Source organism: Phyllostomus hastatus, unplaced genomic scaffold, assembly GCF_019186645.2.
Source record: "Phyllostomus hastatus isolate PE091 unplaced genomic scaffold, TTU_PhHast_1.1 phas_contig_137, whole genome shotgun sequence".
In the NCBI taxonomy this organism is placed as follows: Eukaryota; Metazoa; Chordata; class Mammalia; order Chiroptera; family Phyllostomidae; genus Phyllostomus; species Phyllostomus hastatus.
In genome coordinates, this window is record NW_025333583.1 from 11,404,708 (window position 1) to 11,429,014 (window position 24,307).

Genomic DNA, 24,307 nt, shown 5'->3' on the forward strand with positions numbered 1-24,307 from the left:
ATCCTCTCCTTCTAGCCTTCCACGTTGCTGTTTTCTTTAGCAGTAAATTTGAGGGTATCATTTGTAAAATGAACAACTTGTGAGAACTGCAGAAAACATGCTTTTATTTTGGCTATAATTTCACTCTGAACATGAAGCAAACCCTAAATTTTCCAGAAATTTTATAAGTGATCTTGAACCTATAAAAGCTGGTATTTAAAAAGTTTTGACCATCTGGGAAATTTCTAGCAATATGTTTTGCCTCTTAGAAGTGTTTCTTTAAGTTATGTAACACAACATCCTCGAGAAGCCTTTTTGAAATATAGGAAAAATACTAATAAACAAGATCTGTTTTTCTTTACCTTATGTATTTTTTATTTTGTCTTTAAGTCTAATGTAACTCTGAGGCAGCTGGCAGAATTAAGAGAAAAATCTCAAGAGTGGATGAATCAGTCACCACTTTTCATGAATTCTTTCCACCTGTTAAACCAGACGATTCCGATGCTCCAGGTAAGAGATGGTTCTGTCACTCACTTTCATACAACTTATAATTCTTTGTGATTTTAATCACCTCCATTACAGGAATAGTAAGATAGGGACTCAGAATCTATATTCAGCAGATTAAAATTCCTCTCTTCCAGAGAGCGGGTCTGGGGCAGGATAACAGATCTGTCACTCACGTTCATACTCATCCCCCTTCTCGTATCACAGTTTCTCTGTAATTCAGAGATAAGCCATCGTACAAGTTGATATTGAGACATAGCTAGTGGTGGAAATCTGTTTCCCAAAAATAAAATGCTACAAAAATGAGTTAAAATATGCTTATTTATTTATTTCTGTACTTTAAATCATACTTTGCTATCATAACAGAGGCAGATGTCCTACAATACTAGTACTCTGGAAAAGAATGTTACATTTGGGGAGTTCTTTGGTTAAAACATATGACACTCTAGTTTTGGTTAAAGATTTGACCATGCAACTCAAATAGAGTGCACACTGGTTGAAAAGTAGAATTTGCTGTTCTTGTGAGAGATGTGGAATGGTTGGGAGGTGATGCAAAATAATGTGGAGAAATCACACAAAGAGCTACTGATAATTATGGACCAAGCAGAGTTGGATCAGTTATCTGTTGGAGAAGAGAAAATTTGCGGGAATGATGGCAATGCAAGCGCTTCAAAGGAGAATGGCTTGTCTATCAAGGAATTGACAGAGGCCCTTGGAAAATTGATGGAGCCCTAAAAATATCTATTTTTAATGCCTTTTTAAATAATCATACTCAAGAAGTCAATCATAGAATAAAGGATTTGAATTATACAACTTTGTCAGGAAAATTACAGCCTAAACATTCTTTACTCAGTCCTTGTTTTTACTAATAAGTAGTGCATAGTTATAATTACAACCTGATTTTTTATTATAAATGATATGAGTTTCTAAAACAGATATTTAATATATTTGATTAATATACAGTAAGCATTTCATCAAACATCTTCTCCACAATTACTATTAAATTTGGTTTTAATTATAAGGACATTCATTTTAAGTGTCCTCTTTCAGTGAATCTCAGATAACAAAGGCTACTTAGTACATTATCAGCATATGTGGAAGATTGCTTTTTCTGTGAACAGATAGATAAAAAGCCCACACATAATATTTCATTAAAGAAAGTTTTGTTAGCTAAAGTGGCAAATTAACAAAGGACATGATCTATGCATAATAGGTCTGAAGTGTGGTGATTTACTAAGAAGAAATTCTATGACCATATCCATTAAAGGATCATCATCTAACAAAAATATCTTTATTCTTTTCTAGATCAAAATGTATCATTATTCTTCATTATGAAGGAAAATCTTATTTCTGCAAATGTGCATGGAATTTGAAGTTTCACACTTTTAGCATAAGACCTGGCTATTCCATTTGTGAATCCTTAGGCCAGTTCTTTAATGTACTTGGTCTGAAGTTTATGAATCTCTACAATGGGTACTGATACCACTTCAGAGACATATGAGGATTCTCTGTGTAGAAACACTTAAACATAATATTGTATATCATAGAGAGGAATGGTTGTAAAAGGAGGTAGGGGGCAGAAATAAACTTTGATGGATCATCTCAGAAACACAGTGAACACAGTACTTCGCTTATTAGCAATGCTCTGATTCAGTTGGTCTTTCCATGAAACACAATTTAATTTCTGGTAAATAGTTAGGTTTTAAAGGACCTGGCTGTCATAGAATATAACTGTGTGATAGCCATCAGTCTGCATGCTACCAGCTACTCTTAGACCCCTCAGCAGACTTAGCAAATTAATTCTATTATATATACGTATGCTTCATGAATACGTATTATTCTTACTCATTTATCTCCATGATGACAAAACAGAAAATATTGTTAAGAAGGACAAAAGAAGTGGTACTAAACTGTCCTCTAAAGGGACAATCAACTTAAGCCTGACTTACATAAAAACTGGGCCATGAGTTTACACAGAAGACATACATAAACATTTCTTTAATCGAATTGAAATCTCTTCCTTCAACTTTCCCCTTGGGCCTTATTGTATGTTCTTAGGGGAATTTATACACTTTGTTTTTTTCTAAAGTTACTGCATTTATTGGGATGACATTGGTTAAAAAATTATTGAAGCTACGGTGTGCAATTCTACAACACATGGTCTGTATGCTATATTGTGTGCTCACCACCCCAAGTCAAGTCTCCTTCCACAGGAATTTACACACTTCTGTTGGCCCTAGCCTTGCCCTCTGTTATCTGTGCATAATCACAGTACTTGCTGCAAAGTGTTATTGAAAACTGAGAAAGCCACGGTAAATTCTATTAGACAGTGTCCAGCACATAATAAGTTCTCGGTAGGTATTACCTAATAGTACTTCTACAGTGATAGAAGTTATACATCCCAATTTTGAGAGATGGCTGTAAAGCCTTTTATATTTTAAAGCATTTATGTTTTACTTTAAAATTTTAAGTCTTTCCAAGGAGTAATTTAAAGTTTTATTATTAGCTTATTTTTCCATGTTCAGGTAGTTGCCGTTATTAGCATATAAAACATTACAATAATTTACACTTCACTGTTCTGATGAGTCACTCATCTCTACTTTACAGAAAAATAACCAGAAGCTGGAAAATGCTGAATGCTTGCTGAGAGCTTCACAGCCAGAAAGTAGTAGAACTAGTATACCAAAGAGCTGTGATGTCACATTCCATGTAGACAACCCAATTTTTTAAAAAATTATTTTTGTTTACATCAGTTCAACAAAATTCAACTATTAACCATCAAAATTTTGTATATAATGTGTTAAGAACAAATGCTATCATATCTATGGGAAAAAGAATTGCTAAATTGGATATGATCTCCCAATGCAGATCATTATGGTCATGTCTGGCTGTGTTCGCAGCTGACCAGTTTGTGTCTATAGACAAACAAAAGCCTAGCAGTCCAGGACATTACCAGCCACATGCTTTCTCTTTCTTTCTCGAGGATTGGTATGTGGCCCTTTGCAGTGTGGTCTATTCAGAACGCCCAGTAGTGGTTCCTTGATTTCATGGAGGGTATTATTAGCTGATGAGTAAACGTGTTTTCCTCTTTTAGTAAAACTAATTCTCTGTTATTGTTTGTTAGAATACATTAAGGAATCCCTTTGTGCAAGTTTTTATCAAGTTCTCCGTGGGACTTGATGCTGTTGAACTATTGAAACAGATGGATGAACTCGGTGAGTCCGTATTCACACAACTTTTATTCATTAGTGGTGTCAGAAATGTGAAAATCACTGTCCCGTACGACATCTTTTCCTTTTCTTTTGTATTTGTTTTTTCTCAGAAAAGTAAACTCCTGGATATATATCCATTTTCTTTCCCATTGGTTATACAAGTAGTAATGATTATTTGGATACCCAGTAACTGGAGTTAGTTTCAGCAATCATAAGGTGATATATTTCATGTAAGTGCAGCTTTTCCTAAAATCACAGATAGGCTGGGGGATTGCTAAGAGTAAGAAGACAGTTTTTTAGTTTTTGGTAGCTTAAAGAAAAGCAAGTCCTTAAGGACAAAGAAAGTTGAAATAGTTTATTTCTGGATACATCGAAAGTTTTTTCTCCACTGGCCTCAGAATCACTTGACTAACCCAGAGTGCAACTAGAAGAGGTTATAGAGTTAGCAAAAGCAAAACAAAAGCAATGTAGAGCTTTAAAAAAAAAACAACCTAAAAACTAAATCAGTGGTCAAGTTGGATCCTCCTTTAATGGTTGTTTAGAAGGACCAGACTGAAGAGAATCAAAGGAAATCGTCTGAACTCATGCATTCTCTCTGCCATTCCCACCTTCAACCTAAAGGATGCAAGACACCTAGTTCAGTCTGTCTGATTCACTGTTGCTATGCAACCATGGGGATGAGGAAGGGATTGGGAGCATCAGAAACTGGCAGCAGTAGAGCAAGTACCCTCCTCCTCATTCCTGGAGCTACAAGGACATAGTGCCCTAGGTCACAAACCAGTGGGGAGGAATTATGATTACATTTGTATTGTACAGTGTATATAATTACATGGACTTTATGATACCCAGCCCAGTTTGATTAAAGAAAGATATTAGTGCATTTATACTCTAAAAGTATCATTTAGGTAAGGAACCAAAATATCAGGGATCTACTACAAAGTTCTTATAAAAATTTTATCATTCCTAACTTTAAATATAGGATAGGATTTTTTAGAATTAAAAAAAACTAAAATGAATATAGCAATTGATGGTTGTATAGTTGTATATGTTGTATATGTAACTCAGTATCTGAGGCACTGTATAGTGTGAATTTGTGAATCACTGACCCTCATAACTTTTCTCTGAGACTGTCTACCAACATTTTCAAAGAATCCTTGGTGTTGTGTTAATTTCCAGTGGCCACTGGAGGACACTGTTCAACCACAATTTTGCCCCTCCCCCACCAACATCTGTATCCAGCAAAACATTTCAGTTTAAAATCTAATGAGAAATTCATTTAAGAAGTTGCCCTCTGTTAGAAATTTAGTCTTATATTAGACTGTGGAAGAGAACTGTTTAGGTTCTATGAGGAGGGATTTATGATATTCACAGCCTTCTTGGTATTCATAGTGGTCAAGTCAGTGAAAGTTTAATTGGCCAATGATTTATTAACTTCTGATTTCATATTTGCCCTTTGTCTCAGTTGATTTCTTCATGAGAAATCATGAAATTGAAGAGCAATTAAATTCTCTTTCTTCCCGAGTCATTACCTGAAATAAAATCTTGATCGTTTTATCTAGATTAATACAGATACCAATAGAGATAACCCACACAGGTTTTATTTATTTTTATTTTTATTTAATCTTTATTGTATTTTTCCATTACCATTTAGTGCCCTTATACCACCCCTCCAGCAATCACCACACTGTTGTTCATGTCCATGAGTCCTTTTTCTTTTTTTGCTCAATCCCTCTGACCCCTAATCCCACCCCCAGCACTAGTTGTCATCTGCTCTCTGTCTGAGTCTGTCTCTGTTTTGCTTGTTCATTCGGTTTGTTCATTCGATTCCACATATGAGTGAAATGCTATTTTTCTTTTTCTGACTGGCTTATTTCACTTAGCATAATGTTCTCCAGGTCTATCCATACTGTTGCAAAGGGTAAAACTTTCTTCTTTTTTATGGCCAAGTAGAATTCCAATATGTAAATATCCCATAGTTGTTTTATCCACTCATCACTGATGGACACTTGGGCTGCTTCCACATCTTGGCAATTGTAAATTGCCATAATACTGCAATGAACATAGGGATGCTTATTTAAAAGAATACATTTTTAAATTATCTTGTATTGTTGTTTGAGCTTGGATTTACTACACTTGTAACCGAACATTCTATTCAATGAATATGTGCACAACTGGACATATATTTTCCTAAATTTAGAGTACTAGATCTTTTTAGAGTAAATTCTATAACTTTCTATTATTTATAGTCTAGTTTGGCATGTACTTACCAAATCATTGTTTTTCCTCATTACTACTAGAAGAAACAACATTATACTATAACATTATAACATGCTTTCTGTCCGTTTGCTTTGCTTCTTCAGATATCCTGAGGCTGAAACTGGAGAACAGCATTGACCTCGTTGATCATCTGAACACACTATCTTCCCTGACAGTAAATATTTCCTCCTGTGTACTATATGACCGTATTCAGGCAGCAAACAGTGTGGATGAAATGGAGAGAGAAGCTGACAGACTCTCCAAAAGCAATGAACTCTTTGGAAGTAAGTTATTCTACTGAAGTTTGAGTTTCTCTTTCTACTAAAATTGGCCAAATTCTTCCCTCACCTCTTTTATCCAGAACTCAGAGAAGTAGTCTGGGCTGGGGGCGATGGTCACTGTCCCCTCTGATGTCCTTAGAAACAAGAACCTTTCATGTAGTCAAATAACCATATCATCCGAGCAGCTTTCAATTTATGTGTAATTTTGTTGGTATGCTTAAAATTAAGACTGAAAAGGATTTCATAGTTACAGGGCAAAGTCAAGTCAGTCCTTATAATTATCAAGATTAGTCATTGTAAAGTATGTGGTAGTTGTTTTTCATTTCAGTAAGTGGCTCAGAGTGAGATATTTAATCTGGCCACTCAATTTGTAATTATATCCTCAAACTCCTGCTTTGAATATCTGAGGTTGTTACTCCCAATTAGCCATCTTTTCTGTAAATTGGGAGCTGAGCTTACTGTCACATTACTACTCAATTGCCTGTTTGGAAATCCCCTACGTGTACCTTCCAAACAATGAATAATGTCAACCATAAAATAACCTTTCTGCTGTTGTTGCCACTTTATTTTTAGGTGTTATTTTTAAGCTTCCTTCTAACAGAAGCCAACACAGAGGCTATGACTCTGAAGATGTCTCTCTTCCTCCTGTCGTAAAATACACCATCCGCATGAGTCTCAAGACCTCACAGACTACAAGAAACATAAGGACTAAGATTTGGGCCCCAGGGCCGCACAATTCTCCATCACACAACCAGATCTACGGCAGGGCTTTTGTTTACTTACAGGATAATATTGAAAGAGCAATTATTGAATTGCAGACTGGAAGGAACTCCCAGGAAATAGCAGTCCAGGTCCAAGCAATTCCTTATCCCTGCTACATGAAAGACAAGTAAGTCCATGCATCCGATCAGCCCTTGTTAACAAGCAACCATTTTTTGAGAACTCATTTCTGTCCATTCATTCACATGTATCAGGGGGAAGGGATAACATTCACCAAACCTTTGTCAAATGCTTGTTTCCAGGGAAGGGTCCCGTCCACACTATAGGGCACAGCTCCACCAAAGCTGCTCATGGTTACCAACATGATGGGATCGATCTTACCAAAAGATCTATGTTTTCTTTATCATAACTCTTAGTTTTCTGAGGACTTCAGCTCCAGAATTCAGAGCATTTGACTCCAGCCTTGAGTGTACGACTGCATGATTTTCATGTTACCTACTCTCTACTGTTCTTACCTTTCTCTAGTCAAATAAGGGAGTTAAACCAGACAACCTTAAAGTTTCTTCCAACTCTCATTTAATTAAATATCTGTAAATACATGGTCAATTGTAAAGAAAATTTTGATGGAAGACATCATCAATCAACCCTCTGAGATAAATATTGTGCTACTTAAAACTATGTAACGTACGATGAGCCCACTTGCTAGGAATCTTTACCTACAGTGGTTTTGCTGAATGAACACAAGATGTAAGGACCATGTTTTTAAGACAATCAAATTTGGATGTTCAAGACATCTGCCAGGTAGCACTGAATGGCTCCTCCACTCTCACCCCAGCTTAACAAGAAAAAAAGGTCGGAGGACTTAGCTTTTCCAAGCTCATTCTCATACAGAAAAGCTTGAGACTGAATATTACCTTAAAGAAATTGTACTCATTATTTAGCCAATTTACTGCATTTTACATACAATTCAGGTGCTTCTGGATCTTTGTCTTTCTCTAGATGTATAGCTTCAAGAGCTGTATAAAGGTGAGAAGAGGTTATGTAACACTTTGTGCAGCAGTGATGGGGGCAGGCAGGTGCAGATTTTGTCAGTGAGTTGTCAAGGCGAGGTGCTGGTTGTGAGGCCAGTCAGGACTCTGCAGTCTGGACCACATGTGAAATGCAGTGACTTGCATTAACAGTGAAGAACTGTCGGTCCAATTAAATGAAAATTCTTATCTATTTTTTTCCCTTGTCAATTTTGCTACCTGGGATGGTGGGTATGTGGATGTTTCTTTAAATACTAAAAGTAATTGTGCTGTGCATTTTTTATGGGAGAATGATCATAATGCTTCATATGTACATATAAACTTTGTTGTATACAAAGTGCTTTCACATATGCTATTCCATTTGTTCCTTCCAAGAACCTCCGAAGGTAAGTGGGGGCAGGTGTTGTCGGCCATACAGATGAAAAAAAGAAAATTCAGAAAGGTTAAGTAACTTGCCCCAAATTGTAAAACTGGTAGTGCACTGGTCCTTAGATTACAAGACCAGCATATTTTTTGTTTATCCTGTATCAAATCTAAAATATACAATCACTTAGAAGAATCAATACAGGGGCTTGTTATTAACAGATGACGGCTTTTGCCTAATACTAGAGCCAGAAACAGCATCAAGGTTGGATCTGAACCAAGACAAAATTCATTCAGCCGATAATCTTTAAATGCCGACCCCATGCCAGACAGTTTCCTGGGAAGCAAAGGCACTGGATATGGCCCCAACCTTACTCCTTCCCCATCGAAAAACCCCTCATGTCTCTGATGGTGTTACACTTGGGATGCTAAAGTGAGAATGAATGATGGTGATGTCACGTTCCATTAATACTTGTCTTTTTCATAGGGAACTTGAAGGTAATTCCTTAGTCTTATAGATTAAAAAGGAAATGGCCTTGGGATCTTTCTCCAAGTAAAAGCTTCAGTGGAGCCTAATAATGCAAAACAAATCAGTTTAGAGTTTCTCTCATTGAAAACTACTCATTTGCTTAGCTCACAGCAAAGTGGCTAAAGCAGGAAGCTGTGGTTCTCAAAGTGTAGCCCCTGGATCAGCAGCATCCTATCTCCAGGAAACTGTTTAAAATGCAGATTTCCTAACCCACCCAAGTGATAAATCAGAAGCTTAAGAGTGGGGCTCAGAAACTGGTGTTTCAATAAGCCCTTCAGGTGATTCTAATGAGTGTTCACCTTTGAGAAATGCTGTATTTGAACTTTCAGGTATCATAGCAGGTCACTGAGGAATATATATGGGTCCCGATGGGGTCTTTCAGTGACCCTCTAGTTAGCATATTACCAGAATACACATTTCTACACTGTTTATGAAAAATTTCCTGAAGCATTATTTTAAGGAATTCAAGTTCTTTGTCTGCATTTTAAATGGAATGCTTTGAGTTTTATTTTATCTTATTTTGGATAATTTTGTTTAATAATCCCTATGAGCTTCCAGAGTAGGTGGATACAGTAATTTGGGAAGATACAGCTTTTAGCTAGATAAGCCAATTATCACTTAATTTTAAGTTTGTCTTTTAGATAAGAATTTGGTTTAAGCTGAAGGATTTTGAGCCTTGCAATTATGTCTATATAATAATTATTTTCCTGGACAAGACATATTCAAACACATTTTAAACAATTAGGCAATTTTATCTAGCAATCCAGAGCTGTGTTGTTTTTTGCTTTGTTTTGTTTTTTTGTTCTTGCAGCATTAGAGCAAGAAAATCATGGGCTTACTAATTCAGCTTCACATTTCACAAATGAAAGAGTTATATTAATGGTTATTCTCAATTTTAAAAAGCAGTATACTTTAAATGTAAGATGTGTTGTGTTCTTTTTATTGCTATCTGCAAGTATGACATTCATCTTGGTCACTGGATTCTCTGTTTGTTTGTTTGTTTTTGTTTTTTTACAGCTTCCTAACCAGTGTCTCTTATTCTCTTCCAATCGTGCTCATGGTGGCCTGGGTTGTATTTATAGCTGCCTTTGTAAAAAAGCTTGTTTACGAGAAAGACCTCCGGCTTCATGAGGTGAGTTGAGCATTTCTTCTTATTATGAATAAAGTATATTTCCATAATAATTACTATGATTTTCACTGTATGTATACAAACTCAGAAAGCCTGAGCCGTACCCTGTGAATTAGAAATCTATTTTATGAATCATAAAAGCAGCTGAAAATGCAGTATTACCCACTCCCCAAAAATTACAGAGATCTTCTTTTTAAGTGTTTCTGGGAAACAAAATCTGAATGATTCTGAATAAAATCTAAATACAATTTATAATCCTAAGAGTAATTTTTTGCCCAGAATGTTACCTATAGGACTTAAGATCTAACAGAGGAAGTTTAAATAAATAATAACAATAATACTATTAAAGCAAGAAGATTATTGGCATGGTAACTAAATGAGTCCACATACTGATATTAATATAGGTATAGATATGCAGTTGACCCTTGAATAATGAGGGGACTAACAGCACCAAACCCTGCACAGTTGAAAATCCACATATAAGTTTTGACTCCCCCCAAACTTCAGTCATCCCTTGGTATCCACAGAGGACTGGTTCCAGGATCCACATAGACACCAAAATCCTCAGATGCTCAAGTTCCTTATATAAAATGTCACGGATCAGTGCATACAATCAACTGTGCTCAACCTCAGATTCCCATCCATGGAGCGAAAATACTGTTTTTGATCCACAGTTGGTGGAATCTGGGAATGTAAAACCCAGTGATACCGAGGGCTGACTACATATTTATTGAAAAAAATGTGTATGTAAGTAGACCCATGGGTTTGGACTTGTGTTCTTCCAGGGTCAACTATAGATATAGGTAGACATAGACATTGACATTGACATTGACATTGACACTGACATAGACATAGACATATATAAAGACATATGGCTTATTTCTGCTCTCAGGAAGCAAATTATCTTTCCAGTATAATTTGTCTCCTTCAATTACCTTCTCCTCCCTCTCCCACTAATTCATGATTTATAGGCTAAGAATTTCATGTTAAGCTACTAAGTTAATAATATAACAATGGAAGATAGTATCTAGGATGTAAAGCATGAACTCTTCTTGAGCATATTCTTCATCATTATCCCCAAATCCAAAATATATTACTTCTCTTTAGAATTTATGAAAAAGCACTGTGTGATTCTTTTGGGTTGTATTGGAATAGAAATGATTTTATCTTCTTGTCCTATAATGAGTCTGTTCCTACACTTGTGAATGAAGAGAAAGCAGAAACATTTCAAAACTGGAGCACAATAATTATTGCAAGTCCTGGATGACAATCTGAAATAACGAAGTTAGAGTAACCTGTTAGTCTAATTGTGCTTTTCAGACTCAAATGCTTCTAGGCAATTGATTATTTCTCCTTACAAGGAACAAATTACTGCTTCATACTTTTGTTAGTTCAGCATCAGGCTTCCAAGGATATCCTACAGTCTGAACCTACAGTTCTTAGATTTTTTGTTCAAATTCTGGTTGATCCTCACAGCTGCATTTTTTAATTTCAGGTACAAGTTGGTAAATGTCTCATCAACTGGTTTGAGCCCAGTTGTATTCAGGATTGAGTATGATGGTTTCTTAATTCCAATTTAAAAACTTGGATCCACACCTTGGACCATAATTTTAGTTGCAAGTCTTTATCTTATATTTCTCTTTCAGATGTCTGGTACTTAGAAGTGAATCTTCATAGATTAAAGAAAAACTTTGAAGTAGAAAACCATAGAAACTAAAAAACTAAATTATTTTCTATTTCAAAATGAACATCTACCTTAGAGATACTATTTGTCATAGAAATACACAGTAAATATGTGTGTGTGTATATGTGTGTGTGTGTGTGTGTGTGTATATATATATATACATATATACATGTGTATATATATATATATATATATATATACACACACACACACACAAATAAAATACACACATTATATTATTTTCTGTTTAAGGATGATACTAAGTACATCTCTGTATGTCACCAAAAAGCATAATGAAGAATACTTTCTCAATTTAAGATATGAAAGGCATTTTAAATAAAGAACTACCTTCTGCTTGGTAGCTCTGTGTGTTCATTTTTCAGGCATCTGTCTTTAAAATTTAACCACCTGATCTTGGGGGTCAAAGACGTGTAATGAAAGATCAGTGAACTTGGAGTCAGAGAATCAGGCTTTGAGTCCTCCAGTTCATATTCACTTGGGCCCAATCCCTTAAATTTTCTGAGTGTTGTCATCAAACACTTCACTCAGCACTATATTTTCAGAATGTAGCTCTCTCACTGCCAGAAGAGAGAAGACATTCAATTACACATATTTTATCAGTTCCAAGGTAATGATTTTCTTCTACACATTTTAAAGCCTCTGAAATTAGGATGCATTTGATAGGGTGTCATAATTTATTTGGCAGTGATTTTTCTTTCTTGGTTGCATGTAAAATAATGGCACAGCCTAAAATTGGTAGTGTCCTAAATTCAAAGGAATCCGGTGTATTTGTGAGATGAATGGAAGGAGGTGAGGAATGACTAGAACATGCCCAGAGCCTCCTGCTCAGCCTCCCTCCACAGTCCACCATTCTAGACTAACCTCCTCCCTTTTAAAGATAAAAAAGCTGAACCCAGAAAGTGAGAAGTGACTTGTTGAAAACTATGGGGCCAGTTAATAGTAGATCTGGCTAGAAAACTCAAGTGTCTTGACTTCCAATCAAACCCTAGCTTCCCTCTTGCAATCTGATTTTACTAGCATAGAAGCTTAAGGACTTTTGAGGATGATAATAATTTCTTAGTTTATCAGAGATTCAAAATCTCTTTTTAATGCCATTATTTTTATATTTAGTTAAGGTGTAAATCTACTCACTCTCTGCTTCCTTCTATTCCAAATTAAATCAAAAAGGTAAAAAAAATACCTTTTTTTCCTGTAATTGTTTTCAAATCTGGACAAGAAAACCAAGTTAGTTGTTATTTCAATGAAACCATTAACTTTTGACCTTCTTATGATATGACTCCACTGAATTCCTTTAAGTTGCTGAAGAAGTTAGGGTAAATATTAATGATAAATAAGTTTATTGATGAAATTAAGACTGTAGTTTTTAAAAAATATTTGAAAATATTTTTCAATTGGGTTCTGTTATACATTCCTTCCTTTAAAAATCAAAAATTAAAGCCATATAAAAGCTGCTTTTTTAACACATGGAAGAGTTTTTTTTTACATATATTATATATGTGCATATTATATATTATTGTCCTAATTTATGGGTTAGTTTCATCCATTTGATCTAATATAAATCATTTATGGAGATTTATGGGTGATTTTACTGCTCATATTCAGTTGGAGTTGCTCTTTCTCAGTTTAGACAGGTAAGCTAAAATATCTGTTGGCTGCAGAGATATTACCAAGAACTACGCAAGCACTTTTAGTCCGGTGGTGCTTCACTTTAAACAACCTTTTATGCTTTTTTGACATACACTATCCATCCCCCTAGTGGGAATTTGGAACATTCCAAGTAATGATCACAACATCCTATGCGTCTTACTAAAACAATATATAAATATCTATTTTCAAGAGAGTTTTTAAAATTATGGTGGAAAATATTATTCTTTACAAATTGGTGCTTGACGCTCCTATTGAGTTGAATAAGTAAATATTCAAGTAAATATATGAATACTTGTGGTTTATTTTCCTGATAGAACCAATGCCAGTCCCTGTGCAGAAGCGTCTCCTGAATGTGACATACATTTATGCAAATATTTCTGAATCTCTTCTCATTATTTTCTGCCATAAACTGGGACAGACTTTGGCCACTGTCCAGAAGGGTTTCCTTTGGGCAACAAGTTATCAGGTATTGATGAATGGTTCTGGCAGGTTTGGAGGCTCAAGACATGTGACTCCTTACAAAGCTGGTGCCTGACAGCTGTCACTTTGAGGAGGAACCAATGACATCCAAGAAAGCATAGCCAACCATTCTCTGTGTGCCATCTTCTATCAGCAAGTTTGATCTTGTTTATTGTAACATAGTTGGCAGTGAATCTGGATAATTTGTGGATGGCTTACATGCTTTGACTCTTTATGAAAGCAGCTGTTCTCCTCATGGCATAAAATCCTGAAGTTTAACACTGAAGTTTGTTTCATGCTAGAATGTTAAGTAGTGAGTATTTTTGAGAGCACTGAACTCAGTTTGTTTCTATCAAAGGCAATAATGAGTCTCCAACTTTTACCAGTTCTTGGGAATAGGAATCTGGTCTTGAGTCTCAGAAATTTCAAAACTACAATGATAAGTACCTTTAGTTCTGGTCTTCAGGTTTGCCAAATTATATTTTAACAAGGCTATGAATGGAGAATTTTCTAGACATATAAATGTGTCCTACTGCAGCTTTCAATTGACAGGAAAGGAAAACACATTTATGCTTATTGAGTCAGCTTTTTTCACATCCTCAATAGTGTCCTGGATATTTTACATTCACTTTGTGAAATGTATTGACATTGTCTCCTACTGTCATACATTGGGGGGTAAATATTTTTGTTAGGCCACATAAAATTTGGTGGTGAACATTAGCTTTGGAATAGCCATATGGGTTCCATAACTCCTCATTTAATTATATTCAAATGGGCAGAAACTCAGTAAAAAAAACCCTCAAAATACAAATAGGAAGAAAGGTAAATAAAGAGCTAACGTATCATGATCATACTTGAGCAAGTGACTATCTCTGACATGTAGTCATGAAATGTGACACAGTAACTATCTCAAATGGGTTGGCGTGCAGGGAGAGAATTTCTAAAATAAGATCTATATGAGGTCTTTTTTCACACCAAAATGTAATTTTGTTTTCAATGGTGGATAAGTAACAATTGGAAGAAACTTCCATAGTGAATCTTTGCTCCATGCTTATTTTTTTTTACTTTGACCCACACATCCATTCCTATGGAAACATCGGGTGATGGGTCCTGGGAGGAGAGACGCAGTAGGGAGAACAGAGGGTGAGGAAAGGGCACACTTAAGAGGAAGAGTCAGAGGCTTTTTCTCAGTGGTGATTAGCTTAAGGCCTACAGCTTACACTGTTGGCAGTCAGGTAGCTGTTTCCATGGTAACAACCAGAACAGCAGAGTTATCAAAATGTGGTAAGTTGCAAAGGCAGAAAATAAAATTCACTCTCTCTTACTTACAGAGCAAAAGATCCAGCACATTTCCTATTTTTTTTCTAGACAAGTTAAGAAGGTGGGGATTGTAAAGTTAGTGGAATATTTCTTTTAGGTTATTTTCTATGAAATATTGGATTCATGGGCTTAATTTTAATTATGAATTATTAAAACTGGAAACCAGGGTATATAGGTTCTCTAAAAGTACCACACACATCACCACATTCAAGACAGCCAATGTCCAGGGGACTTTAGATCTTCCAGAACCCTCTTGAGTTAATGCACAAACATATCGTACTGGTCTGTTTTTCTACCTTTGTAAATGTATCACCAAGTTAAAAGAGTATCACCAAGTTATAAAAGAATATTAATTGAGAAGGAGATATAGAATATCTAAGATACATGAGTTAATTTTGTGTGTATGAATGTCTTCCTGAAAACAAAGATGACAAACCAGACCTAGACCACCGGTGACTTTAAAGATGGGGAAGGTGTGGCAAAGGACAGAATGTGTCCCTCCAAAGTCCCCACATTTTAAATGTTTAGGAATCAGGTCTGTTTTATTTCTCCCAGGAATATGAATGTTGGTTGTTTAGTAAAAAAATTATGTAGATTTATTATATGAGTCCCAACATTGAATTTGTTATGGTTTTTCACCCACTAGAAATAATCAGGACTGCACAAATGTCATTTTCATGTAAAATTCTTCAGGGGATACCATAAATTTTGATAGTCTACTCTAAACTAGTTTAATCTGCAGGCATCAGTTAGATACCAGTTATAAAATGGAATTGTAAAAAAAAACACCTTCACCATCCAAATTATTTACTATTTCATTATATTTGGTACACTCTGGGAGCATGCAATCTAAGATGAGCTGGAATAAATGGTCATGTTAATATCCTGTAGCAAGTATGCACCAATACTTGACTTATGAAAATGATTAAGATGCCTACCTAATTCATATATGTGAGTGTTTTGTGGGCATTTTTGCATGATGCCAAAAAATTGTTATTTGGGAATATATCAGCTTAAGCAGTACCTAATACTTTTTCCTTTTTACAGTACATGAAGATGATGGGTGTGAACTCCTGCAGTCACTTTTTTGCCTGGCTGATAGAGAGTATTGGATTTCTACTGGTGACCATCGTCATCCTCATCATTATACTCAAGTTTGGCAATATTCTTCCTAAAACAAATGGGGTCATTTTGTTCCTGTATTTTTCGGACTACAGCTTCTCAGTTATTGCCATGAGCTACCTCATCAGTGCCTTCTTTAACAACACCAACATCGCAGCTCTGATCGGAAGCCTCATCTACATCATTGCCTTTTTCCCCTTCATCGTGATGGTTACAGTTGATGATGAGCTAAGCTACGTAGTAAAAGTGTTCATGGTGAGTCAACGGTCACGTGGAATGGCCAGTGTGCAAGAAAAATGGACCCTTTTTTGTTGTGGTTTTTAGACTCTCACACTGAAATTCCATGTCACTTATTGAAATTTAAAAGTTTAGTCATTGCAAAATAAGCTTAACTGTCCTAGTGATAGTCAATTTTTCTACATCATTGTACACCCTACAAGCACAAGGCTATGAAAGGAAGCAATTTCCCGTAGTTTCTAAAACCATAAGTTGACATTGTTAAGAAATGGTTCCTGAAGAAATAACAGTTAGAATATCATATATCACATTTTGAAGAGCACCAAGAATTCTGACTTGAAAGCCCCTATTACTAGAATTATTCTCATATATCAATGATTTTCATGGTTTTCATGGCATACGACACAACTTACAGGCATAAAAACAAATGCACTGACAACACATAGTCAATTTTGAATTCCTTCCTGCCTTTTAATTCAAAAGTGCTCAATTAATTTAAGAAGTCTGATGAAAGCATTGAGATTATGAATTTTGGAAAGTAGAAGTAAACCTCTTTATTGACTAAGAGTCATATTAAAACTTTGCTTTCCATAAAGAAATAAAAGTGATAAATAACTTTCTTCTAATCTTGACTACTTTGGATTTAAACAAACTTTAAAATAATAATTTGTTGCAGTTATAAGTATTCAATCAGTTGCTATTTTAGTGTTATTTCCTCATAATACTTCTGTTACCTGAAATCAATTCATGAAGTAAAAACATAATTTGGCTTCAAACATTTCATTTGGTTTTTATCTTAACATTGTATTACTTTGTACTTATCTATTTTATAAGTTGCTGAGCAACATTTAATAAGTTTAGACATATATTTTGGACATATGACAAATTTTTTTCAAGTTATAATTTTCCTCCTCTTGTTTTCTGCCATGTCCTCTTCTCTTCTTTCAGAGTTGTAGCATGCATGGTAAGGGACCTCTGTATTTTTAAATATGATTTTATCTACATATGTCCAAAGTTTACATATGTCAAGGTCCATCTGGGTGAAAAGTATGAAATCTTCAAGAACTCTGATTGCAGTTTGTTCTCTTCACAGAGCCTCCTGTCGCCAACAGCATTCAGCTACGCCAGTCAGTACATCGCGCGATATGAAGAGCAGGGCATTGGTAGGCTCCTTTCTGTGAAAGTGGGTTTTTGTCATTCAAGACTGCCATATAGCTCACACACGAATAAATGCACGTGTTCACTTTGTAGGTCTTCAGTGGGACAATATGTACAGCTCCCCGGTTCAGGATGACACCACCTCCTTTGGCTGGCTGTGCGGACTGATTGTAGCTGACTCCTTCATTTATTTCCTCATTGCTTGGTACGTCAGGAATGTCTTCCCAGGTACGAACATACTCCCTACACATAACTTGCTTTTTATGGTTGTCACCGTTATGAGTTGGCTAACATATATTTTCTAATATTTGATTTACCACATATGATTTTTTTTAAAGATTTTATTTATTTATTTTTAGAGAGGGAAGGGAGGGAGATAGAGAGAGAGAGAGAAACATCAATGTGCGGTTGCTGGGGGTCATGGCCTGCAACCCAGGCATGTATCCTGACTGGGAATTGAACCTGCGACACTTTAGTTCACAGCCCGCGCTCAATCCACTGAGCTACGCCAGCCAGGACTGATCTTTAAAAATAAATATTTAAATTCCAAAATTAACCAAAACGCCTTCAGGATGAGACAATGCACCTAGGGGGTTCTTTCTCTGATGTTTCTTAAAAGGATGGAGTGAATTAAGAGGCATGGAATCCAGTCTTTCCAAGTGGGAGTACAAGGCAAAAGCCAAGTCTTTGCATTTGAAGGAGAATTTACCAAATTCTAATGGAAAATGACTAGTTGGATTTCCCCTTCTTACCTCTCAAGTGGTCATCATTTCTAGCACGCTTGGGAGTTTTCCATTAAGCCATATTTATATTTGTACAAATGTGTAAAAATAGAAATAAGATCAATGATTGCCTGGGACTTGGGTGGGTGCAGGGAGTATCTGTAAAGGGGCCTGAGAGAACTTTTTGAAGTTACAAAAATATTCTAATATGTGGTGATGGTTATCCAGTTTTTAAATTTTACTAAAATCATCTGACTCTGTACTTAGAAGGAGTAAATTTCATGGCACATAATTATATCCCAAAGAAGCTGTTTAAAAAGGAAAGATTTTTTTTAAAAAAGCTATGTTTTTTACTTGTAAAACTGAGAGTACTCTTAGTTGTATACAGTAAACAATGAAACTACTTCCTGAACCATTTATAGTCATCTGTTATTTAGCTATTGATGCTTAGTATTAACAATCAATTCATAGCTATCCTCTCGAATACATTTTTATTACAGGTACATATGGCATGGCAGCTCCATGGTATTTCCCAGTTCTTCCTTCCTACTGGAAGAAGCAATTTGGATATGCAGAGGTAAAGCATGAGAAGAGCAATGGCCTGATGTTTACTAATATCATGATGCAGAACACCAACCCCTCTGCCAGCAAGACAAGTAGGTCAACAACATGCATTGGTTATGAGAGAAGTGATATAAAATTTACATGATTAGTGATTTTAATTATGTTTTCCTAAATGGCAAGATTATTCTTTTCATCATGGATGAATATGTCTACACATACGTGTTTGGACTCTTATGGAGATTAAATTGTGGCTTTTTCTGGGCTCATTAGCTTAGTTGGTTAGCATATGGTGCTAATTAGTCCAAGATTGTAAATCCCTTTGTGGTCCAGTTAGACTCACACAGAGAAAAATTTTCTTGCTTGGCCACGGTCTGCACCCCAAACTCCAGCCATCTGTCACTAGTCATAAGGACTAACCAAGTAACAAGTATGGACAGTTTAGTGTAACCTATCACCAACACTGGACAGTTTAAAGTTCATATCTTACTGACATTTGGTGAGTAGTGTCACTTTTATAAAGCAAGGATGGCCCACAGAAATGGCCCTTTTGTGATGCCTGAAGGAGATGTGGAGAGTAATGAATGAACTGGATTCTATAAACCACAGGTCTGAGCTAAAGAGCCAGCCTTGTGACTGTGAAGTCACACCTTGTAGACATTTCTTCCTAAGTTGGTATCATCCTATTCAATCAGAGAACCAAACCTTAGGCTTGTTTTTTGAACATTTGAGATTTGCTGAATAAAACAGAATTCACTATAATGTTACTGTGTTTCTGGGACTGTATTTTCTGACAGAGAAGGGTCATGAAGACCTTAGAGAATGTAGCTCCACATTCTTTAACCTAGTGAGGAGGCTAAAAGCTATAACAGGTCATTTGTTTCCAGAATTATATTTTACATAGAGGGTTGTAATTTTAATTAAGAAAAAGTCTAACTCTGGCTGTGCTTTCTTTCTTGGTGAGCTTACAACAATTTCTCTTGATTTCTCTACAGGTCCTGAATATATGTTTTCTTCCAATATTGAACCTGAACCTAAGGATCTAACAGTCGGGGTGGCCCTGCATGGAGTCACAAAGATCTATGGCTCAAAAATCGCTGTTGATAACCTCAATTTGAACTTTTATGAAGGGCATATTACTTCACTGCTGGGGCCCAATGGAGCTGGGAAAACTACTACCATGTATGTTACTTTATAATGCTTATCATGGAAGCATATTATTCAATATTTCCTCAACTCTTTAAAAAATTAAGCCATTACATCTCCCAGATGGATTAAGATGGCTCAGTGCACAGGCTGAAGGATGGAGTCTGAGTCAGAGATCCCAAACTGTGGGCGCAAAGGCCAGATCAAGCCCACCAGACAGGTTTACTTCTACCTGGTATTGCTCCCCCCACCCCCAGTACTTCTTAAAATGTTTAATTCAGTGCCAATATTTAAAAATAAGGAAGTTTTCTAATTAAAAAAATATTCTTGGCATCTGTTAGATAAAACGAAGTTTTGGCAACATTGAATTCACAGTCTTGGATTGGGACAATTGGTTGGGGCATATTAGTGACTTTTCTCTTAAAGGAGGTATCTGCTTCCTCATTTACTTCTGGTCCCTACCAATTCATACAATCTCATGTTTCCAGGCTGTTTTCACTTATTTGCATTCTATGCTCACCTATAAGCTTGAGTTTACATGCTCTGGTATAAGCACACTCAGCCCCAGCTGCTCCTTCACAAGGAAGCCTTGCCTTGATTCCTAAAGAAATGAAAGAACCAGCAGCTCTCAGATACAGACCAAAAAGGGCAGAAGTGGCACATGCACTCTCCTATTGTCAGTCTTCATTTAGCTAGCATTTTCCTGTGTATGAATGGAGAAAAGATTGCAATGTTTTAGAAGTGGCATTGTTTAGATTTGGGGATGTGGTTATTTACTTGCTACACTCCACATTGCTTGTCTGGGAGCCAGCTCTAAGATGCTGTTGGCATTCTAACCCTTATTTGAGAAAAAAAGTCAGTAGCTGGATATCCTATTTAGTATCATCATAAATAAATTCAGTGGCTGCCAAGGTGTTTTTGAATTAATTTGTTTTGTAAATAAAGGGGGGGAAGGAAGGTCATGAAATGAGTGAACATGATATAACTGTATTATATGACCTGTTCAAATTCAGAGCTGGCTTTCTAGTGTGAAAAGAGTGCTTAAAAGGCAAGATCTCTAACAGGCAATGAGAAACCCATGAAGAAAAGAGACAGAGAAAGCTTTTGAAGAGGCTGTCATTTTAGCTGAGAAAGTCACCATCTTATTCTTCTGAATATGAACCTTTAATATAAAGAATGAGATATTATATGTGTTTTAATGGGAAGGATTGCATATTGTATTGGTTCCCTGTTTAGTCCGCAGTAGTCATTGGAGTTCTCAGCACTTGTTAGGTACTGAGACAGAGCAGTGAGAAAACAGATCCTTTCCCTGACCCCACAAAGCTTACATTTTAGTGAAGAAAATGGATATTAAATAATTGCCCAGTTTACCAACTATCTAAAAAATGGTCAGGAATTATCTAAGTGAGAATCGTCTAGCTACGAAGTGGACAAAGGGACTGGAGATGGCAAAGGAGTGTGCTAGAGTAGAGTTAGCAGCCGCCAGCAGCACAGGCAAGTGGTGATGCTGGCTTGCACTATGGCACAGCTGGGAAAATGGAAAGACGTGGGTGGAGTCACGGGACTAAGAGAGGAGGAAGAGGCAAAATCAGCTGGATCTGAGGCTTGTGCAACCACTGTATTAATTCACTAGATGGTAAAGGAGATAACACCAACAAGGACAGGTGGGAGTGCAAAGACCGTTAGTTAGTTTTTAACATGTTGAGTTAGAGGACCCTGGAAGGTATCTTCTGGAGACATAGCATAGCCTCTTAGATGTATAAAACAAGCCTGGAAGTGAGTGATGAGATCAGGGCTAGCGATCTACATTTGAGACTAACAACCTGTAGATACTATCTGATGCCAAGAGAGTACATCAGTTTGCTAAAAGAGAGAATGTACTGGCAATTAAGAAGTCCAACCACTTCTGTCATTATTATCATCATCATTATGTAGTATTTATGCAACACCCTAAATTAGGAAGAGCTTAATAGTAATCTTTATTTTTTTATTCCCATTCAATGCCATTTTGTTTCATAGTTTTACCTTGCCTAAGGAAATACACTGGTAACATTTTTCTGCTAACAGATGAGTTGTATTTATGCCTAAAATCTAGCTCTCATGCTTGGTTTACACCAACTTTATCATTTCTATATTTCCAGCTCCATGTTGACTGGACTGTTTGGGGCCTCAGCAGGTACCATCTTTGTTTATGGAAAAGATATCAAAACAGACCTGCACAGCGTACGCAAGAGCATGGGAGTCTGCATGCAGCACGACGTCTTGTTTAGTTACCTCACTACCAAAGAACACCTTCTCCTATATGGCTCCATCAAAGTTCCCCACTGGACTAAAAAGCAGCTGCATGAGGAAGTAAAGAGGTCAGTTATGGAAGGACTGAGAATATGCGTTGGCAACTCAAAGAGAAATCGAGCTACTGTAATAATACCAATAGGAAACATGTTCTCACAAACCAACTGATTTTTAGTTTTTTACTTCTCTGATGGTGAATACATTTAATATCAATGGAGGAATTGTTGAAATCTGTTCAACTCTGGCTTCTATATTGCCCCAAATCCTCTGTTTCTAATCTCCATGGCTACTGCACCGGTCCAAGCCCCCTAACTGGATCCCCAGGTCTATTCTCCCTTATCTAGTCTCTTCTGCACAGAGCAGCCAGGACAACCTTTGTAAACTGCAGATCAGAGTATGCCATTCTTGAGACCAAGACCCTCTCATGGCTTCTCACCACAGTCAGAGTGGAACTCGGTCATGTCTTTATCCAAGCCTACCTCTGAGGCCCTACTCGACCTGCCCCCAATCTCACTTGGGACTCATTTTGTTCTAGTCTCCCAGCATTCCCTCTGCCCTGGGCACACGGGCCCGGTTGCACACTTGCTCACACTAAGCCTGCTCCGGCCTCAGGGCTTCTCACTTCCTATTCCCTGTCCTCAGAGCAGCTTTTCCCAAACAGCCACTTGACTTTCTCTTCCACTTCCCTGGTCTCTGATGAAATGTCACCTTCTGAGGAGACCTCCGTATATAAAACTGATGCCTAAAACAGCATGCCCCAGGCGCTATTTATCTCCCGTCCCCTGCTTTATTCACTTGCATCGCACTCATCACCACCTGGCATATTATAAACTTCCTTGGCAATATGTTTGTCAACTAAATTTTCTCTGATCCTTCCTGATACACACACAGATTAGAACTAAACTGTTTATGGGTAGGAGCATTACCTGCTTACTTCTTTCCCCCAGCCCCTGAAACAGAGTCTGGCACTAAAAGGCCAGATTCTCTATAAATATTTGTCAAATGAGTGAACAAAAGAATGAGCCATGTATTCCCTCATGTTGTTTCTTGAGCACTAATTTTATAACTCCGACTAGATGATACATAATAAATAAGTATGTCAAGAATTTTCAATGGTTTATTGCACCTTGCTGAGCACATGATGGTTGTTTAGTGAATATCTATCATTTAGGGGACTTATTGTGTTTTTCCAATATTTAACTGGTCTATCTGTAAGAAATAACCACCATTCATTATTTTTGAAGGACTTTAAAAGACACTGGACTATATAGCCATCGTCATAAGAGAGTTGGAACATTGTCAGGAGGCATGAAGAGGAAGTTATCCATATCCATAGCTCTCATTGGTGGATCAAGGGTGGTCATTTTGGACGAACCATCCACCGGAGTTGACCCATGTTCTCGCCGAAGTATATGGGATGTTATATCCAAGAACAAAACTGGTATGAGTACCTTTTTATAGCTTCTCCACCCAACAGTTGTAAGTTTGCTCTCTGGGATCCATACACAGAAGCAAACTGAAGCCTTTCTGTTTATGACACCCACCAAAGGCCTCCCAGGGGCTCTTCTTTTTCCCAAGTCTTCGTTCCACCCAACTAAATTTCTGGACCAATCAGTTAATATCAATGTAGTCCCCACCGTGAGTTGACCACTTAATGGGCCTTTTTGAGAGCATGCAAATCCAGTAGACATTCCAAGTTCTGCCTAGAGGAGCTTAGAATCTAATTAGAGATACCAAACATACACAAATGAAAATAAACTGAAAACAGAATAAATAAGTGCTAACAGGATGTGAAGCAAAGAGCAATCAGAGCAGAGTGGATTAATCAGAGAGGAATATTCAAAAAGTCTTTAAAATTAATGCTTCTTCACAGTGGTGAAGGAAATGGTGGGGGTAGGGCGGTAAGGAGGGTTGGAAATAGAAAAAGAGAGACCTCC

General features: G+C 36.7%; 1 protein-coding gene across 1 annotated transcript in view; it reads left to right on the top strand.

Moving 5' to 3' along the window:
- Positions 1 to 24,307, top strand: part of ABCA12 (ATP binding cassette subfamily A member 12) — a 160,680-nt gene that overhangs the window by 99,874 nt on the left and 36,499 nt on the right. The window contains exons 19-30 of the mRNA XM_045853702.1: positions 370 to 489; positions 3,608 to 3,698; positions 6,056 to 6,235; positions 6,806 to 7,121; positions 9,890 to 10,004; positions 16,180 to 16,509; positions 17,585 to 17,654; positions 17,743 to 17,877; positions 18,872 to 19,018; positions 19,928 to 20,114; positions 22,220 to 22,438; positions 23,615 to 23,811. Coding sequence (XP_045709658.1) covers positions 370 to 489; positions 3,608 to 3,698; positions 6,056 to 6,235; positions 6,806 to 7,121; positions 9,890 to 10,004; positions 16,180 to 16,509; positions 17,585 to 17,654; positions 17,743 to 17,877; positions 18,872 to 19,018; positions 19,928 to 20,114; positions 22,220 to 22,438; positions 23,615 to 23,811 — 2,107 coding nt within the window. The remainder of the gene's footprint in view (positions 1 to 369; positions 490 to 3,607; positions 3,699 to 6,055; positions 6,236 to 6,805; positions 7,122 to 9,889; positions 10,005 to 16,179; positions 16,510 to 17,584; positions 17,655 to 17,742; positions 17,878 to 18,871; positions 19,019 to 19,927; positions 20,115 to 22,219; positions 22,439 to 23,614; positions 23,812 to 24,307) is intronic.